At 53.5% G+C, this 18,490-nt stretch overlaps 1 protein-coding gene across 1 annotated transcript in view; it reads right to left on the reverse strand.

Moving 5' to 3' along the window:
- Positions 1-18,490, reverse strand: part of SPATA1 (spermatogenesis associated 1) — a 119,596-nt gene that overhangs the window by 58,887 nt on the left and 42,219 nt on the right. The window contains exons 2-3 of the mRNA XM_088465036.1: positions 15,656-15,762; positions 11,566-11,683 (exon numbers count right to left, since the gene is read on the reverse strand). Of these exons, the coding sequence (XP_088321162.1) occupies positions 11,566-11,683; positions 15,656-15,762 (225 nt within the window). The remainder of the gene's footprint in view (positions 1-11,565; positions 11,684-15,655; positions 15,763-18,490) is intronic.

Here is an 18,490-nt window from a genome sequence, read left to right on the forward strand (position 1 = left end):
TCATGACATGGGCAATGCCTCCTCCGAAAGGGGAGTGACCTCACTATGATAGGGGCATATGTTACCCAGGGGCATGTGTAGTGCGTCTAAACTGCCGGGCTCTGCTGTGGACACATTTCCATTACTGCCAGCGTCATTTATCACCTCATAGCAGCGCCCAGCTGTGACTTCCCAGCAAGTATCAATCCACCAACTACAGTACAGTACACAGTGCAAGTTTTCCCAGCTGTCAGTCACTCTGTGTCTGCTGCAAGATAACCCCCTCCCTTAGCACTGCAGCCAGCGGCAGAGTACAGGTAGATAGCTTTGGGGGGACAGATTTAGTTTAGTATAAAACATTCCAGTGATTTTATGTACATTTTTTTCAAATAAGTTATTCATGGCCTTTAGCACAGTCAGGTGACAACTATTGGCATTACTTGCTCTTGGTCTATTCATCATTATATAATTATCACTTGTGATAATTATGTTTTAAACTAGTTGCGAGTTTAAAAAACTGTTTGGAGGCATTCATCTTGCCTCATTCATCATTCATCATGCCTCATTCATCATGCCTCACTCACTTCCGTAAAGCTGCTCTTTTTGCGGAGTCAGCTTACCGGAAAAGTGATACTTTCCACCCTACACCTGCTGTGTCCCTATGTATTTCCCGGGATGTGCAAAAGGGAAAAATGTGGAAAAAAACACAATAGAAAATTGCAGTTTTGGGGGGTTTTACTGCGTTGTCCATATGTACAAAACACCGATATGCATCTCATTCCGGTGATTCGTCCCGGTGGGTAACGCCATCTTCAGGCCTATGGGCTTCTATTTGGGATGCTCCCCCTGAGAGGAATCCAATCGGATCCCTCCCATCTCCCCCTCGTGGCCTATGCATGCGCAGAAGGACGCCAGGGGTACTTCTGGGTTTTTAACCCGGAAGTTCCTCTCTCCGGGGGCATTGTAAGGGACAGTTATTATCAGGATGTACCCAATGAGGGGCGGGATGTATACAGAGGCGGGATGTACACAGTGAGAAAAGGGATGTGCACAGTGAGGGGTGGGATGTACACAGTGAGAGGCGGGATGTACAAAGTGAGAGGAGGGATGTACACAGTGAGAGGCGGGATGTACACAGTGAGAAGAGGGATGTACACAGTGAGAGGAGGGATGTACACAGTGAGAGGCGGGATGTACACAGTGAGAGGCGGGATGTGCACAGTGAGAGGCGGGATGTGCACAGTGAGAGGCGGGATGTACACAGTGAGAGGCGGGATGTACACAATGAGAGGCGGGATGTACACAGTGAGAGGCGGGATGTACACAGTGAGAGGCGGGATGTACCCAGGTGGGATGTACACAGAGGCGGGATGTACACAGTGAGAGGCGAGATGTACCCAGGTGGGATGTACACAGAGGCGGGATGTACACAGTGAGAGGCGGGATGTACACAGGTAGAGGCGGGATGTACACAGTGAGAAGCGGGATGTACACAGTGAGAGGCTGGATGTACACAGTGAGAGGAGGGATGTACACAGTGAGAGGCGGGATGTACACAGTGAGAGGCGGGATGTACACAGTGAGAGGCCGTATGTACACAGTGAGAGGAGGGATGTACCCAGGCGGGATGTACACAGTGAGAGGCGGGATGTACACAGGTAAAGGCGGGATGTACACAGTGAGAAGCGGGATGTACACAGTGAGAGAGGGATGTACCCAGGTGGGATGTACACAGTGAGAGGCGGGATGTACACAGTGAGAGGCGGGATGTACCAAAGGCGGGATGTACACAGTGAGAGGCGGGATGTACACAGTGAGAGGCGGGATGTACCCAGGCGGGATGTACACTGTGAGAGGTGGGATGTACACAGTGAGAGGCGGGATGTACCCAGGCGGGATGTACACAGTGAGAGGCGGGATGTACACAGTGAGAGGCGGGATGTACACAGTGAGAGGTGGGATGTACACAGTGAGAGGCAGTGAGAGGCGGGATGTACACAGTGAGAGGCGGGATGTACACAGTGAGAGGCGGGATGTACCCAGTGAGAGTCAGTGAGAGGCGGGATGTACCCAGTGAGAGGCAGTGAGAGGCGGGATGTACACAGTGAGGGGCGGGATGTACACAGTGAGAGGCCGGATGTACACAGTGAGAGGCGGGATGTACACAGTGAGAGGCGGGATGTACACAGTGAGAGGCGGGATGTACACAGTGAGGGGTGGGATGTACACAGTGAGAGGAGGGATGTACACAGTGAGAGGCGGGATGTACCCAGTGAGAGGCGGGATGTACCCAGTGAGAGGCGGGATGTACACAGTGAGAGGCGGGATGTACACAGTGAGAGGAGGGATGTACACAGTGAGAGGCGGGATGTACCCAGTGAGAGGCGGGATGTACACAGTGAGAGGAGGGATGTACACAGTGAGAGGCGGGATGTACACAGTGAGGGGCGGGATGTACACAGTGAGAGGCGGGATGTACACAGTGAGAGGCGGGATGTACACAGTGAGAGGCGGGATGTACACAGTGAGGGGCGGGATGTACACAGTGAGAGGCGGGATGTACACAGTGAGAGGCCGGATGTACCCAGGCGGGATGTACACAGTGAGAGGCAAGATGTACCCAGTGAGAGGAGGGATGTACACAGTGAGAGGAGGGATGTACACAGTGAGAGGAGAGATGTACACAGTGAGAGGCGGGATGTTCCCAGGGAGAGGCGGGATGTACACAGTGAGAGGCGAATGTACACAGTGAGAGGCGAGATGTACACAGTGAGAGGAGGGATGTACACAGTGAGAGGCGGGATGTACACAGTGAGAGGAGGGATGTACCCAGGCGGGATGTAGACAGTGAGAGGCGGGATGTACACAGGTAGAGGCGGGATGTACACAGTGAGAAGCGGGATGTACACAGTGAGAGGCGGGATGTACACAGTGAGAGGCGGGATGTACACAGTGAGATGCGGGATGTACACAGTGAGAGGCGGGATGTACACAGTGAGAGGCGGGATGTACACAGTGAGAGGCGGGATGTACAGAGTGAGAAGTGGGATGTACAGAGTGAGATGTGGGATGTACACAGTGAGAGGAGGGATGTACACAGTGAGAGGCGGGATGTACACAGTGAGGGGCGGGATGTACACAGTGAGGGGCGGGATGTACACAGTGAGAGGAGGGATGTGCACAGTGAGAGGCGAGATGTGCACAGTGAGAGGAGGGATGTACACAGTGAGAGGCGGGATGTACACAGTGAGAGGCGGGATGTACACAGTGAGAGGAGGGATGTACACAGGTAGAGGCGGGATGTGCACAGTGAGAGGCGGGATGTGCACAGGGAGGGGCGGGATGTACACAGTGAGAGGAGGGATGTGCACAGTGAGAGGCGAGATGTGCACAGTGAGAGGCGGGATGTACACAGGTAGAGGCGGGATGTGCACAGTGAGAGGCGGGATGTGCACAGTGAGGGGCGGGATGTACACAGTGAGGGGCGGGAAGTGCACAGTGAGAGGCCGGATGTACACAGTGAGAGGAGGGATGTACACAGTGAGAGGCGGGATGTACACAGTGAGAGGCCGGATGTACACAGGTAGAGGCGGGATGTGCACAGTGAGAGGCGGGATGTACACAGTGAGAGGCGGGATGTACACAGGTAGAGGCGGGATGTGCACAGTGAGAGGCGGGATGTACACAGTGAGAGGCGGGATGTACACAGTGAGAGGAGGGATGTACACAGTGAGAGGCGGGATGTACACAGTGAGAGGAGGGATGTACACAGTGAGAGGCGGGATGTACACAGTGAGAGGCCGGATGTACACAGGTAGAGGCGGGATATACACAGTGAGAGGAGGGATGTACACAGTGAGAGGCGGGATGTACACAGTGAGAGGCGGGAAGTGCACAGTGAGAGGCCGGATGTACACAGGTAGAGGCGGGATGTACACAGTGAGAGGAGGGATGTACACAGTGAGAGGCGGGATGTACACAGTGAGAGGCGGGATGTACACAGTGAGAGGCCGGATGTACACAGCGAGAGGCCGGATGTACACAGTGAGAGGAGGAATGTACCCAGGCGGGATGTACACAGTGAGAGGCGGGATGTACACAGTGAGAGGCGGGATGAACACAGTGAGAGGAGGAATGTACCCAGGCGGGATGTACACAGTGAGAGGCGGGATGTACACAGGTAGAGGCGGGATGTACACAGTGAGAGGCGGGATGTACACAGTGAGAGGCAGTGAGAGACGGGATGTACACAGTGAGAGGCCGGATGTACACAGTGAGAGGTGGGATGTACACAGTGAGAGGCCGGATGTACACAGTGAGAGGAGGGATGTACCCAGGCGGGATGTACACAGTGAGAGGCGGGATGTACCCAGGCGGGATGTACACAGCGAGAGGCGGGATGTACACAGTGAGAGGCGGGATGTACCCAGGCGGGATGTACACAGTGAGAGGCGGGATGTACCCAGTGAGAGGCGGGATGTACCCAGGCGGGATGTACACAGTGAGAGGCGGGATGTACACAGTGAGAGGCGAGATGTACACAGTGAGGGGCGGGATGTGCACAGTGAGAGGAGAGATGTACACAGTGAGAGGCGGGATGTACACAGTGAGAGGCTGGATGTACACAGTGAGAGGAGGGAAGTACACAGTGAGAGGCGGGATGTACACATTGAGAGGCGGGATGCACACAGTGAGAGGCCGGATGTACACAGTGAGAGGAGGGATGTACCCAGGCGGGATGTACACAGTGAGAGGCTGGATGTACACAGGTAGAGGTGGGATGTACACAGTGAGAAGCGGGATGTACACAGTGAGAGGCGGGATGTACATAGTGAGAGGCCGGATGTACACAGTGAGAGGAGGGATGTACCCAGGCGGGATGTACACAGTGAGAGGCGGGATGTACACAGTGAGAGGCGGGATGTACCAAAGGCGGGATGTACACAGTGAGAGGCGGGATGTACACAGTGAGAGGCGGGATGTACCCAGGCGGGATGTACACTGTGAGAGGCGGGATGTACCCAGTGAGAGGCGGGATGTACCCAGGCGGGATGTACACAGTGAGAGGCGGGATGTACACAGTGAGAGGCGGGATGTACCCAGTGAGAGGCAGTGAGAGGCGGGATGTACACAGTGAGAGGCGGGATGTACCCAGTGAGAGTCAGTGAGAGGCGGGATGTACCCAGTGAGAGGCAGTGAGAAGCGGGATGTACACAGTGAGGGGCGGGATGTACACAGTGAGAGGCCGGATGTACACAGTGAGAGGCAGGATGTACACAGTGAGAGGCAGGATGTACACAGTGAGAGGCGGGATGTACACAGTGAGAGGCGGGATGTACACAGTGAGAGGCGGGATGTACACAGTGAGGGGCGGGATGTACACAGTGAGAGGCCGGATGTACACAGTGAGAGGAGGGATGTACACAGTGAGAGGCGGGATGTACCCAGTGAGAGGCGGGATGTACCCAGTGAGAGGCGGGATGTACCCAGTGAGAGGCGGGATGTACCCAGTGAGAGGCGGTGAGAGACGGGATGTACACAGTGAGAGGCCGGATGTACACAGTGAGAGGTGGGATGTACACAGTGAGAGGCCGGATGTACACAGTGAGAGGAGGGATGTACCCAGGCGGGATGTACACAGTGAGAGGCGGGATGTACCCAGGCGGGATGTACACAGCGAGAGGCGGGATGTACACAGTGAGAGGCGGGATGTACCCAGGCGGGATGTACACAGTGAGAGGCGGGATGTACCCAGTGAGAGGCGGGATGTACCCAGGCGGGATGTACACAGTGAGAGGCGGGATGTACACAGTGAGAGGCGAGATGTACACAGTGAGGGGCGGGATGTGCACAGTGAGAGGAGAGATGTACACAGTGAGAGGCGGGATGTACACAGTGAGAGGCTGGATGTACACAGTGAGAGGAGGGAAGTACACAGTGAGAGGCGGGATGTACACATTGAGAGGCGGGATGCACACAGTGAGAGGCCGGATGTACACAGTGAGAGGAGGGATGTACATAGTGAGAGGCCGGATGTACACAGTGAGAGGAGGGATGTACCCAGGCGGGATGTACACAGTGAGAGGCGGGATGTACACAGTGAGAGGCGGGATGTACCAAAGGCGGGATGTACACAGTGAGAGGCGGGATGTACACAGTGAGAGGCGGGATGTACCCAGGCGGGATGTACACTGTGAGAGGCGGGATGTACCCAGTGAGAGGCGGGATGTACCCAGGCGGGATGTACACAGTGAGAGGCGGGATGTACACAGTGAGAGGCGGGATGTACCCAGTGAGAGGCAGTGAGAGGCGGGATGTACACAGTGAGAGGCGGGATGTACCCAGTGAGAGTCAGTGAGAGGCGGGATGTACCCAGTGAGAGGCAGTGAGAAGCGGGATGTACACAGTGAGGGGCGGGATGTACACAGTGAGAGGCCGGATGTACACAGTGAGAGGCAGGATGTACACAGTGAGAGGCAGGATGTACACAGTGAGAGGCGGGATGTACACAGTGAGAGGCGGGATGTACACAGTGAGAGGCGGGATGTACACAGTGAGGGGCGGGATGTACACAGTGAGAGGCCGGATGTACACAGTGAGAGGAGGGATGTACACAGTGAGAGGCGGGATGTACCCAGTGAGAGGCGGGATGTACCCAGTGAGAGGCGGGATGTACCCAGTGAGAGGCGGGATGTACCCAGTGAGAGGCGGGATGTACACAGTGAGAGGCCGGATGTACACAGTGAGAGGAGGGATGTACATAGTGAGAGGCCGGATGTACACAGTGAGAGGAGGGATGTACCCAGGCGGGATGTACACAGTGAGAGGCGGGATGTACACAGTGAGAGGCGGGATGTACCAAAGGCGGGATGTACACAGTGAGAGGCGGGATGTACACAGTGAGAGGCGGGATGTACCCAGGCGGGATGTACACTGTGAGAGGCGGGATGTACCCAGTGAGAGGCGGGATGTACCCAGGCGGGATGTACACAGTGAGAGGCGGGATGTACACAGTGAGAGGCGGGATGTACCCAGTGAGAGGCAGTGAGAGGCGGGATGTACACAGTGAGAGGCGGGATGTACCCAGTGAGAGTCAGTGAGAGGCGGGATGTACCCAGTGAGAGGCAGTGAGAAGCGGGATGTACACAGTGAGGGGCGGGATGTACACAGTGAGAGGCCGGATGTACACAGTGAGAGGCAGGATGTACACAGTGAGAGGCAGGATGTACACAGTGAGAGGCGGGATGTACACAGTGAGAGGCGGGATGTACACAGTGAGAGGCGGGATGTACACAGTGAGGGGCGGGATGTACACAGTGAGAGGCCGGATGTACACAGTGAGAGGAGGGATGTACACAGTGAGAGGCGGGATGTACCCAGTGAGAGGCGGGATGTACCCAGTGAGAGGCGGGATGTACCCAGTGAGAGGCGGGATGTACCCAGTGAGAGGCGGGATGTACACAGTGAGAGGAGGGATGTACACAGTGAGAGGCGGGCTGTACACAGTGAGGGGCGGGATGTACACAGTGAGAGGCGGGATGTACACAGTGAGAGGCGGGATGTACACAGTGAGGGGCGGGATGTACACAGTGAGAGGCCGGATGTACCCAGGCGATATGTACACAGTGAGAGGCGAGATGTACCCAGTGAGAGGAGGGATGTACACAGTGAGAGGAGGGATGTACACAGTGAGAGGAGAGATGTACACAGTGAGAGGCGGGATGTTCCCAGGGAGAGGCGGGATGTACACAGTGAGAGGCGAGATGTACACAGTGAGAGGAGGGATGTACACAGTGAGAGGCGGGATGTACACAGTGAGTGGAGGGATGTACCCAGGCGGGATGTACACAGTGAGAGGAGGGATGTACACAGTGAGAGGAGAGATGTACACAGTGAGAGGCGGGATGTTCCCAGGCAGAGGCGGGATGTACACAGTGAGAGGCGAGATGTACACAGTGAGAGGAGGGATGTACACAGTGAGAGGAGGGATGTACCCAGGCGGGATGTACACAGTGAGAGGCGGGATGTACACAGTGAGAGGAGGGATGTACACAGTGAGAGGAGGGATGTACCCAGGCGGGATGTACACAGTGAGAGGCGGGATGTACACAGGTAGAGGCGGGATGTACACAGTGAGAAGTGGGATGTACACAGTGAGAGGCGGGATGTACACAGTGAGAGGCGGGATGTACCCAGGCGGGATGTACACAGTGAGAGGCGGGATGTACCCAGTGAGAGGCGGGATGTACCCAGGCGGGATGTACACAGTGAGAGGCGGGATGTACACAGTGAGAGGCGAGATGTACACAGTGAGGGGCGGGATGTGCATAGTGAGAGGAGAGATGTACACAGTGAGAGGCGGGATGTACACAGTGAGAGGCTGGATGTACACAGTGAGAGGAGGGATGTACACAGTGAGAGGCGGGATGTACACAGTGAGAGGCGGGATGTACACAGTGAGAGGCCGGATGTACACAGTGAGAGGAGGGATGTACCCAGGCGGGATGTACACAGTGAGAGGCGGGATGTACACAGTGAGAGGCGGGATGTACCAAAGGCGGGATGTACACAGTGAGAGGCAGGATGTACGCAGTGAGAGGCGGGATGTACCCAGGCGGGATGTACACTGTGAGAGGCGGGATGTACCCAGTGAGAGGCGGGATGTACCCAGGCGGGATGTACACAGTGAGAGGCGGGATGTACACAGTGAGAGGCGGGATGTACCCAGTGAGAGGCAGTGAGAGGCGGGATGTACACAGTGAGAGGCGGGATGTACACAGTGAGAGGCGGGATGTACCCAGTGAGAGTCAGTGAGAGGCGGGATGTACCCAGTGAGAGGCAGTGAGATGTACACAGTGAGAGGCGGGATGTACCCAGTGAGAGGCGGGATGTACCCAGTGAGAGGCGGGATGTACACAGTGAGAGGCGGGATGTACCCAGTGAGTGGCGGGATGTACACAGTGAGAGGAGGGATGTACACAGTGAGAGGCGGGATGTACACAGTGAGGGGCGGGATGTACACAGTGAGAGGCGGGATGTACACAGTGAGAGGCGGGATGTACACAGTGAGGGGCGGGATGTACACAGTGAGAGGCGGGATGTACACAGTGAGAGGCCGGATGTACCCAGGCGGGATGTACACAGTGAGAGGCGAGATGTACCCAGTGAGAGGAGGGATGTACACAGTGAGAGGAGGGATGTACACAGTGAGAGGAGAGATGTACACAGTGAGAGGCGGGATGTTCCCAGGGAGAGGCGTGATGTACACAGTGAGAGGCGGGATGTACACAGTGAGAGGAGGGATGTACACAGTGAGAGGAGGGATGTACCCAGGCGGGATGTACACAGTGAGAGGAGGGATGTACACAGTGAGAGGCGGGATGTACACAGTGAGAGGCGGGATGTTCCCAGGGAGAGGCGGGATGTACACAGTGAGAGGCGAGATGTACACAGTGAGAGGAGGGATGTACACAGTGAGAGGCGGGATGTACACAGTGAGAGGAGGGATGTACACAGTGAGAGGCGGGATGTACACAGGTAGAGGCGGGATGTACACAGTGAGAAGCGGGATGTACACAGTGAGAGGCGGGATGTACACAGTCAGAGGCCGGATGTACACAGTGAGAGGAGGGATGTACCCAGGCGGGATGTACACAGTGAGAGGCGGGATGTACACAGTGAGAGGCGGGATGTACACAGTGAGAGGCGGGATATACCCTGGCGGGATGTACCCAGTGAGAGGCGGGATGTACCCAGTGAGAGGCGGGATGTACCCAGGCGGGATGTACACAGTGAGAGGCGGGATGTACACAGTGAGAGGCGGGATGTACCCAGTGAGAGGCAGTGAGAGGCGGGATGTACACAGTGAGAGGCGGGATGTACACAGTGAGAGGCGGGATGTACCCAGTGAGAGTCAGTGAGAGGCGGGATGTACCCAGTGAGAGGCAGTGAGAGGCAGTGAGAGGCGGGATGTACACAGTGAGGGGCGGGATGTACACAGTGAGAGGCCGGATGTACACAGTGAGAGGCCGGATGTATACAGTGAGAGGAGGGATGTACCCAGTGAGAGGCGGGATGTACCCAGTGAGAGGCGGGATGTACACAGTGAGAGGAGGGATGTACACAGTGAGAGGAGGGATGTACACAGTGAGAGGCGGGATGTACCCAGTGAGAGGCGGGATGTACACAGTGAGGGGCGGGATGTACACAGTGAGAGGCGGGATGTACACAATGAGAGGCGGGATGTACACAGTGAGAGGCCTGATGTACCCAGGCGGGATGTACACAGTGAGAGGCGAGATGTACCCAGTGAGAGGAGGGAAGTACACAGTGAGAGGAGGGATGTACACAGTGAGAGGAGGGATGTACACAGTGAGAGGAGGGATGTACACAGTGAGAGGAGGGATGTACACAGTGAGAGGAGGGATGTACACTGTGAGAGGCGGGATGTTCCCAGGGAGAGGAGGGATGTACACAGTGAGAGGCGAGATGTACACAGTGAGAGGAGGGATGTACACAGTGAGAGGCGGGATGTACACAGTGAGAGGCGGGATGTACCCAGTGAGAGTCAGTGAGAGGCGAGATGTACACAGTGAGAGGAGGGATGTACACAGTGAGAGGCGGGATGTACACAGTGAGAGGCGAGATGTACACAGTGAGAGGAGGGATGTACACAGTGAGAGGCGGGATGTACACAGTGAGAGGCGGGATGTACACAGTGAGAGGAGGGATGTACACAGTGAGAGGCGAGATGTACACAGTGAGAGGAGGGATGTACACAGTGAGAGGCGGGATGTACACAGTGAGAGGCGAGATGTACACAGTGAGAGGAGGGATGTACACAGTGAGAGGCGGGATGTACACAGTGAGAGGCGGGATGTACACAGTGAGAGGAGGGATGTACACAGTGAGAGGCGAGATGTACACAGTGAGAGGAGGGATGTACACAGTGAGAGGCGGGATGTACACAGTGAGAGGCGAGATGTACACAGTGAGTGGCGAGATGTACACAGTGAGAGGAGGGATGTACACAGTGAGAGGCGGGATGTACACAGTGAGAGGAGGGATGTACACAGTGAGAGGCGGGATGTACACAGTGAGAGGCGGGATGTACACAGTGAGAGGCGAGATGTACACAGTGATAGGCGGGATGTACACAGTGAGTGGCGAGATGTACACAGTGAGAGGCGAGATGTACCGCGGATGCGATAATTAGTACATCCTGCCCTTAAGCACAGCAGGGAGGGACCTGAATAGATCCCTCTGCTGACTGCAGCACTTGCCTTGCGTAATCAGCGGACTGTGAAGATTATCAGGTACTGAATGCCATCTCAGGATGGCGTCAGTAACACCTTCAAGGTCAGAAGAAGATGCTATATCGGAACTTGATGGATGGCCCTAACAGTGTGAATATTCACCTCTTTCTGTATAAATGAAGTGATGATGAATAGACCTCTGAGGTACAACGGTTTCCTTTGCTCAGGATGTAATAGGGGTTTGGGACAAATCTAGAAAAGACACTTGTATGTACTAAACTAAACAGAACCCAGGAACTGCAGACAGAAGGATTATATAATGATAATTTACCACAGCGAGACTGCTTCCAACGCACTTTAGGAACACAAACTTGTCAGTCACAGCTTCTTCCCCCAGGAACTCTGCAAGGCTGTCCCTCAGGGTCCGCAGCTTCATGTCGGGGGTCACCCTTAGAGAGATCGTACATTTACTGCAGTTATACCACATACACTACAATCCGATATTCTGCAATAACTGACACATGAACTCAATGTGGCCACACACAGGACAATGAGGCCATCGAGGCACAGGGCTTACCGCACACCCCAACCAAAATATACAGGTACACCCATACGCTGACTGGACTGAGCCATTATTTTGGATGGGTATAACTGCAGCGTGTGCAGAACCATTAGACTTTATTGCTCAGTATATTTATGTTTAAAGCCCATTTATATGCACCTGGTAGTCACAGGGACAAAATATACAACCATGGGCCGGGAAATGAGTCGTTATCAGGGTCTAAGCCACAGGGGCTCTCTCCACTCAGCCATTAAATTTATTTTCTTCTATTTAGTAACAAAAAGTTATTACTAAATTATGATAAACGTTCCTTTCATGCTCTACCACTCGCCGGCCTCCCTAATGCCTGAAGAGACTGCTGGCCTCCCTAATGGCTGAAGAGACTGCTGGCCTCCCTAATGGGTGAAGAGACTGCTGGCCTCCCTAATGGCTGAAAAGACCGCTGGCCTCCCTAATGGCTGTCAGACCGGCGGCCTCCCTAATGGCTGTCAGACCCCTGGCCTCCCTAATGGCTGTCAGACCGCCAGCCTCCCTAATGGCTGATGAGACTGCTGGCCTCCCTAATGGCTGTCAGACCGGCGGCCTCCCTAATGGCTGTCAGATCGCCGGCCTCCCTAATGGCTGTCAGTCTGTTCTATCACTGGTGACAGTTGTTCCAATTCCAGCCCTACACTGAATGGTGTTTGCTGGAGTTTACTGCCGGCAGCTAATAGTGCTGTGAGGGGAAACGTGAGGGTCACTAACTACTTATACATGGCTACAGATCTGGCTCTGCATATCAGACTTGTCTACAGATCTGGCTCTGCATATCAGTCTTGGCTACAGATCTGGCTCTGCGTATCAGACTTGGCTACAGATCTGGCTCTGCGTATCAGACTTGGCTACAGATCTGGCTGCGTATCACACTTGGCTACAGATCTGGCTCTGCCTGTCAGACTTGGCTACAGATCTGGCTCTGCGTATCAGACTTGGCTACAGATCTGGCTCTGCGTATCAGACTTGGCTACAGATCTGGCTCTGCCTATCAGACTTGGCTACAGACCTGGCTCTGCCTGTCAGACTTGGCTACAGATCTGGCTCTGCCTGTCAGACTTGGCTACAGATCTGGCTCTGCGTATCAGACTTGGCTACAGATCTGGCTCTGCGTATCAGACTTGGCTACAGATCTGGCTCTGCCTGTCAGTCTTGGCTACAGATCTGGCTCTGCGTATCAGACTTGGCTACAGATCTGGCTGCGTATCACACTTGGCTACAGATCTGGCTCTGCGTATCAGACTTGGCTACAGATCTGGCTCTGCGTATTGACTTGGCTACAGATCTGGCTCTGCGTATCGACTTGGCTACAGATCTGGCTCTGCGTATCAGACTTGGCTACAGATCTGGCTCTGCGTAACAGACTTGGCTACAGATCTGGCTCTGCGTATCAGACTTGGCTACAGATCTGGCTCTGCGTATCAGACTTGGCTACAGATCTGGCTCTGCGTATCAGACTTGGCTACAGATCTGGCTCTGCGTATCAGACTTGGCTACAGATCTGGCTCTGCGTATCAGACTTGGCTACAGATCTGGCTCTGCGTATCAGACTTGGCTACAGATCTGGCTCTGCGTATCAGACTTGGCTACAGATCTGGCTCTGCGTATCAGACTTGGCTACAGATCTGGCTCTGCGTATCAGACTTGGCTACAGATCTGGCTCTGCGTATCAGACTTGGCTACAGATCTGGCTCTGCGTATCAGACTTGGCTACAGCTCTGGCTCTGCGTATCAGACTTGGCTACAGCTCTGGCTCTGCGTATCAGACTTGGCTACAGATCTGGCTCTGCGTATCAGACTTGGCTACAGATCTGGCTCTGCGTATCAGACTTGGCTACAGATCTGGCTCTGCGTATCTGACTTGGCTACAGATCTGGCTCTGCGTATCAGACTTGGCTACAGATCTGGCTCTGCGTATCAGACTTGGCTTCAGATCTGGCTCTGCGTATCAGACTTGGCTACAGATCTGGCTCTGCGTATCAGACTTGGCTACAGATCTGGCTCTGCGTATCAGACTTGGCTACAGATCTGGCTCTGCGTATCAGACTTGGCTACAGATCTGGCTCTGCGTATCAGACTTGGCTACAGCTCTGGCTCTGCGTATCAGACTTGGCTACAGATCTGGCTCTGCGTATCAGACTTGGCTACAGATCTGGCTCTGCGTATCAGACTTGGCTACAGATCTGGTTCTGCGTATCAGACTTGGCTACAGATCTGGCTCTGCGTATCTGACTTGGCTACAGATCTGGCTCTGCGTATCAGACTTGGCTACAGATCTGGCTCTGCGTATCAGACTTGGCTTCAGATCTGGCTCTGCGTATCAGACTTGGCTACAGATCTGGCTCTGCGTATCAGACTTGGCTACAGATCTGGCTCTGCGTATCAGACTTGGCTACAGATCTGGCTCTGCATATCAGACTTGGCTACAGATCGGGCTCTGCGTATCAAACTTGGCTACAGATCGGGCTCTGCGTATCAGACTTGGCTACAGATCGGGCTCTGCGTATCAGACTTGGCTACAGATCTGGCTCTGCGTATCAGACTTGGCTACAGATCTGGCTCTGCGTATCAGACTTGGCTACAGATCTGGCTCTGCGTATCAGACTTGGCTACAGATCGGGCTCTGTGTATCAGACTTGGCTACAGATCGGGCTCTGCGTATCAGACTTGGCTACAGATCTGGCTCTGCGTATCAGACTTGGCTACAGATCTGGCTCTGCGTATTAGACTTGGCTACAGATCTGGCTCTGCGTATCAGACTTGGCTACAGATCTGGCTCTGCGTATTAGACTTGGCTACAGATCTGGCTCTGCGTATTAGACTTGGCTACAGATCTGGCTCTGCGTATCAGACTTGGCTACAGATCTGGCTCTGCGTATCAGACTTGGCTACAGATCTGGCTCTGCGTATCAGACTTGGCTACAGATCTGGCTCTGCGTATCAAACTTGGCTACAGATCGGGCTCTGCGTATCAGACTTGGCTACAGATCGGGCTCTGCGTATCAGACTTGGCTACAGATCGGGATCTGCGTATCAGACTTGGCTACAGATCGGGCTCTGTGTATCAGACTTGGCTACAGATCGGGCTCTGCGTATCAGACTTGGCTACAGATCTGGCTCTGCGTATCAGACTTGGCTACAGATCTGGCTCTGCGTATTAGACTTGGCTACAGATCTGGCTCTGCGTATCAGACTTGGCTACAGATCTGGCTCTGTGTATTAGACTTGGCTACAGATCTGGCTCTGCATATTATAATGGGCACCAAAGGTTGGTGCCAGTTTTATTCCATTTTTTTCTTAAAATAGTCAAAACTATATATAAATAAAAAATATATTTACAAACAATAGGAATAAAAAAAGAGGTGTCACTTAGGACTTGCACATAGCAGTATTATACCCGCCCATGTAATGTAGTGACCACGTCTCTCATAGTGATCTCACACTGTGCTCACCTTCTCAGTCACTATGGGCAGGTGCACAAGCGATTGTGAGTAACCAGTATAACTGCAGCCAGCAGAGCTGGAGTAACAACAGGGCAGCTGGGGGAATCTCCCGGGGACGCCCAACACACCGAGCCCCCCTCACGCACAGATACATCACCAGCCTGGGGGGGGGCACTGGGGCATAAGGTGAACTGGGTCGATTACAGTCTGTTCTACACATCTGCGGTGCTGGGAGTATTTGCACATTATACTTTTTAATGACATCGCCAGTATATCACAGTAACAATTTTGTTGGTTTATTAGTAGTGCCCCCCACAAGTTGGTTGCCCCGGGGCCCCCATAGAAAGAACACCTGGTGGGGTTCTTGTACAGAATTGTATCACCTTATGAATCCAAGGGAGATGAACCGCCAAATGACGTCGATGGTGACCTTGTTTAACTTAGGGTTCCAAACATCCTCGGGTACGAGATAGACATGAAGCTCTATCAGCTGGAATGAAGAAAAACATCATATTAAACACATAATTGGCTTGAAAAATACAGGTCTGGGAACAGGACGCTCACGTGCAGGCGGATGCGTCCTTTAGTACTATTATAAAACAAGTAAGAACCTCATTTCACAGTTTCCTCATCACTTATATATTTAGTTTCTGGCCCCATTACTGTGTTCGGTCTGTAAACCTTCGTATAAGATAATGCTCTGACTATACACAGACTGGACCAGCCCTGAGATTATGCCATGGTCCGATTGCTAAAGATCACTGTAGCCCTGTTCAAAATGTTGCCCACTCCATAGACCCTTACACACCAAAGAGATGGATGCCCTGAGATCCGGCATCGGTGGTCAGAGTTTGTGCACCTTCATTGCCGAGGTTTATAAAGGGAAACTAGAGGAAAAGGTGGCCGTTGTGACTTACCCTACTACCCGGGACCCACAGCTTATAGAGCTCTCATACCTACCTCCTCCAGAATGGGTATGAAGTCCCGACGGCTGAATAGCCACCGGTTCAGATCCCAACGCCGGCGGCCTGAAGGGAGAAGATCCCGACAGGGCAGGTAAGTACCATATCCCTACCCCTCTCACCCCCCCTAACCCTCCCTTAGTGGTGCCTAACCCTAACCTCCCCCCCTACTGCCTAACCCTAACCTCCCTCCGGGGGTGCTCAACCCTAACTCTCCCTTACCGCTCCCTAAACCTAACCCTCTTGGGGGGTGCCTAACCCTCTCTCCTAGGGTTGCCTAACACTAACCTCCCCCCAAAAAAACTATCCCTAACCCCGCTACGCTCCCTAAACTCAACCCTCCCCCCCGTGCGGCTAAAGCTAAGGGCACCCTGGACTTACCTCGTTCGGTCTTGCGTACTTTGGCGTTCCGGCATCAGGATTATGATGGGCGTTGGCATTTCGACACCTATCTTAAGTCCCTTGCCGGGATTTGGATGTCGGTATTGAGACCACCCCGTCCTCCACCTGCTTCTGTAGGGCTACACATTAACCAACCAGACCAGGGGCGCTCAGAACGCCTGCCCCCACCACCAGACTCGAATCATGACCGTTCTGTGTTTACAGCATACATAGGAAGCAGGAACTTCCCAGCTAGCGCTGGGAATGAGGATTTGTCGATGCGGAGTCTGCTTGCAGGGCGTATCGTGTGTGTCTTTGCACTGCACAGAGCCAAGTCAGCAACTACAGCCGACTCAGAGACGACGGAACCGTGGGTTATGCAGAGAGGTGTGTATGCATCAATACATCTGTTTTCAGAAGAACCTTTTGCACCAAGGATAATTACTAGTGCGGATTGATGATAATAATGACTATGAGACCGAGTATATGGACTCGGCCAGACTGCAATGATACACAGTGCGCACAACTCAGGATACGAGTAAACATACAAATTTAGGGGCATATGTATCAAAGCTTGATGTGAGCTAAAATTGTGAAATATATATCAGCAACCAATCAGCTCCAAACTATCATTTCTTAAACACAGCCTGCAAAGTTAGAAGCTGATTGGTTGGTGATATATATTTCACAATTTTAGCTCACATCAAGCTTTGATACATAGGCCCCTTAGTGCGGGAGCAATTTACTGCCTATATGCGCTCACCTCTGCCTCAGTCCCTCTGTGTGCAGTCTAAGGGATCGATCCTATGAAGTACCAGGGGGGGCAGGTTAAAACAACGGCACCACTGTAACTCACCCACCTCGTGGCTCGATCTCGTCCCAGACTCGCAGAATTTTGTACACAGCACTATATGGGCTGTGAACAAGAATCAGCGAGTCGGAGGCACCGTAAGTGCGGGATGATTTCAGAGCTGACATTTTACAAGAGGGGCAGCTGTCAGAGGGGGTCTGCGATGCCCTTAAATGCTTGTACACAAAGCGAAGAGAAATGACGGCGCTGCACATCTGTGACGGATTGCCCTAATGCCCCGTTCTGCCGACGTTGGGGCTGGGGATCGGGGAGAGTCAACATGATAAAAATATCTAGATTCCCCAATCCTGACCCAAAAATGGTCGTACTTAGCGAATCGGATATTTTTACCATGAATTTCCTCGATCCAATGACGGTTCGCCAATCATCGATGTCTGCGGATTGGCAGTTTTTGCTGCTGATCCGTGGATCGAGTCAGTGTCAACAGAGCGGGGAATTGCAGTACTTGTGTTTGGTCCCCTTAAGATTAGTCCAGGCACAGAAATAATTACAAATCCAATAAAGCATAGATACATATAAATGTTCGCTACTTATCTAAAGAAAAACAAACAAATTAATGTTAATAAAAATTAAAAATCACAAACATAAATAATATCACAGGTTACCATTCACAAATAGAGAACACTAAAAATTGCTGCAATTAGTATGCGCAAGGGGATCGGTATGAAATACTGCCGGCCCTCTGGCAGTTCGAATCCCGGCAGCGGCAGGCCGACAGAAGCAGAGTTCCCAGCAGCGGAAACCTGACAGCGCTGGAAATCCCGATCGTCCATAGGTAAGTAAAAACTAACCTAACCCCCTAACCCTAACCCTCCTTAGGGGTGCCTAACCCTAACCTCCTCCCCAAGTGCCTAAACCTAATCCCCCCTCTAAGTGCCTAACCCTAACCCCCTGCTTCCCCGCTGCCTAAACCTAAGTCCCCCGGGGGGGTGCCTAACCCTAAATCCCCCCCGGGGGTGCCTAACCCTATCCCTCCTTCCCCCTAGCCTGACCCTAACCCTCCC

Source organism: Taudactylus pleione, unplaced genomic scaffold (genome assembly GCF_031769625.1).
Source record: "Taudactylus pleione unplaced genomic scaffold, aTauple2 ptg001807l, whole genome shotgun sequence".
NCBI classification, from domain to species: Eukaryota; Metazoa; Chordata; class Amphibia; order Anura; family Myobatrachidae; genus Taudactylus; species Taudactylus pleione.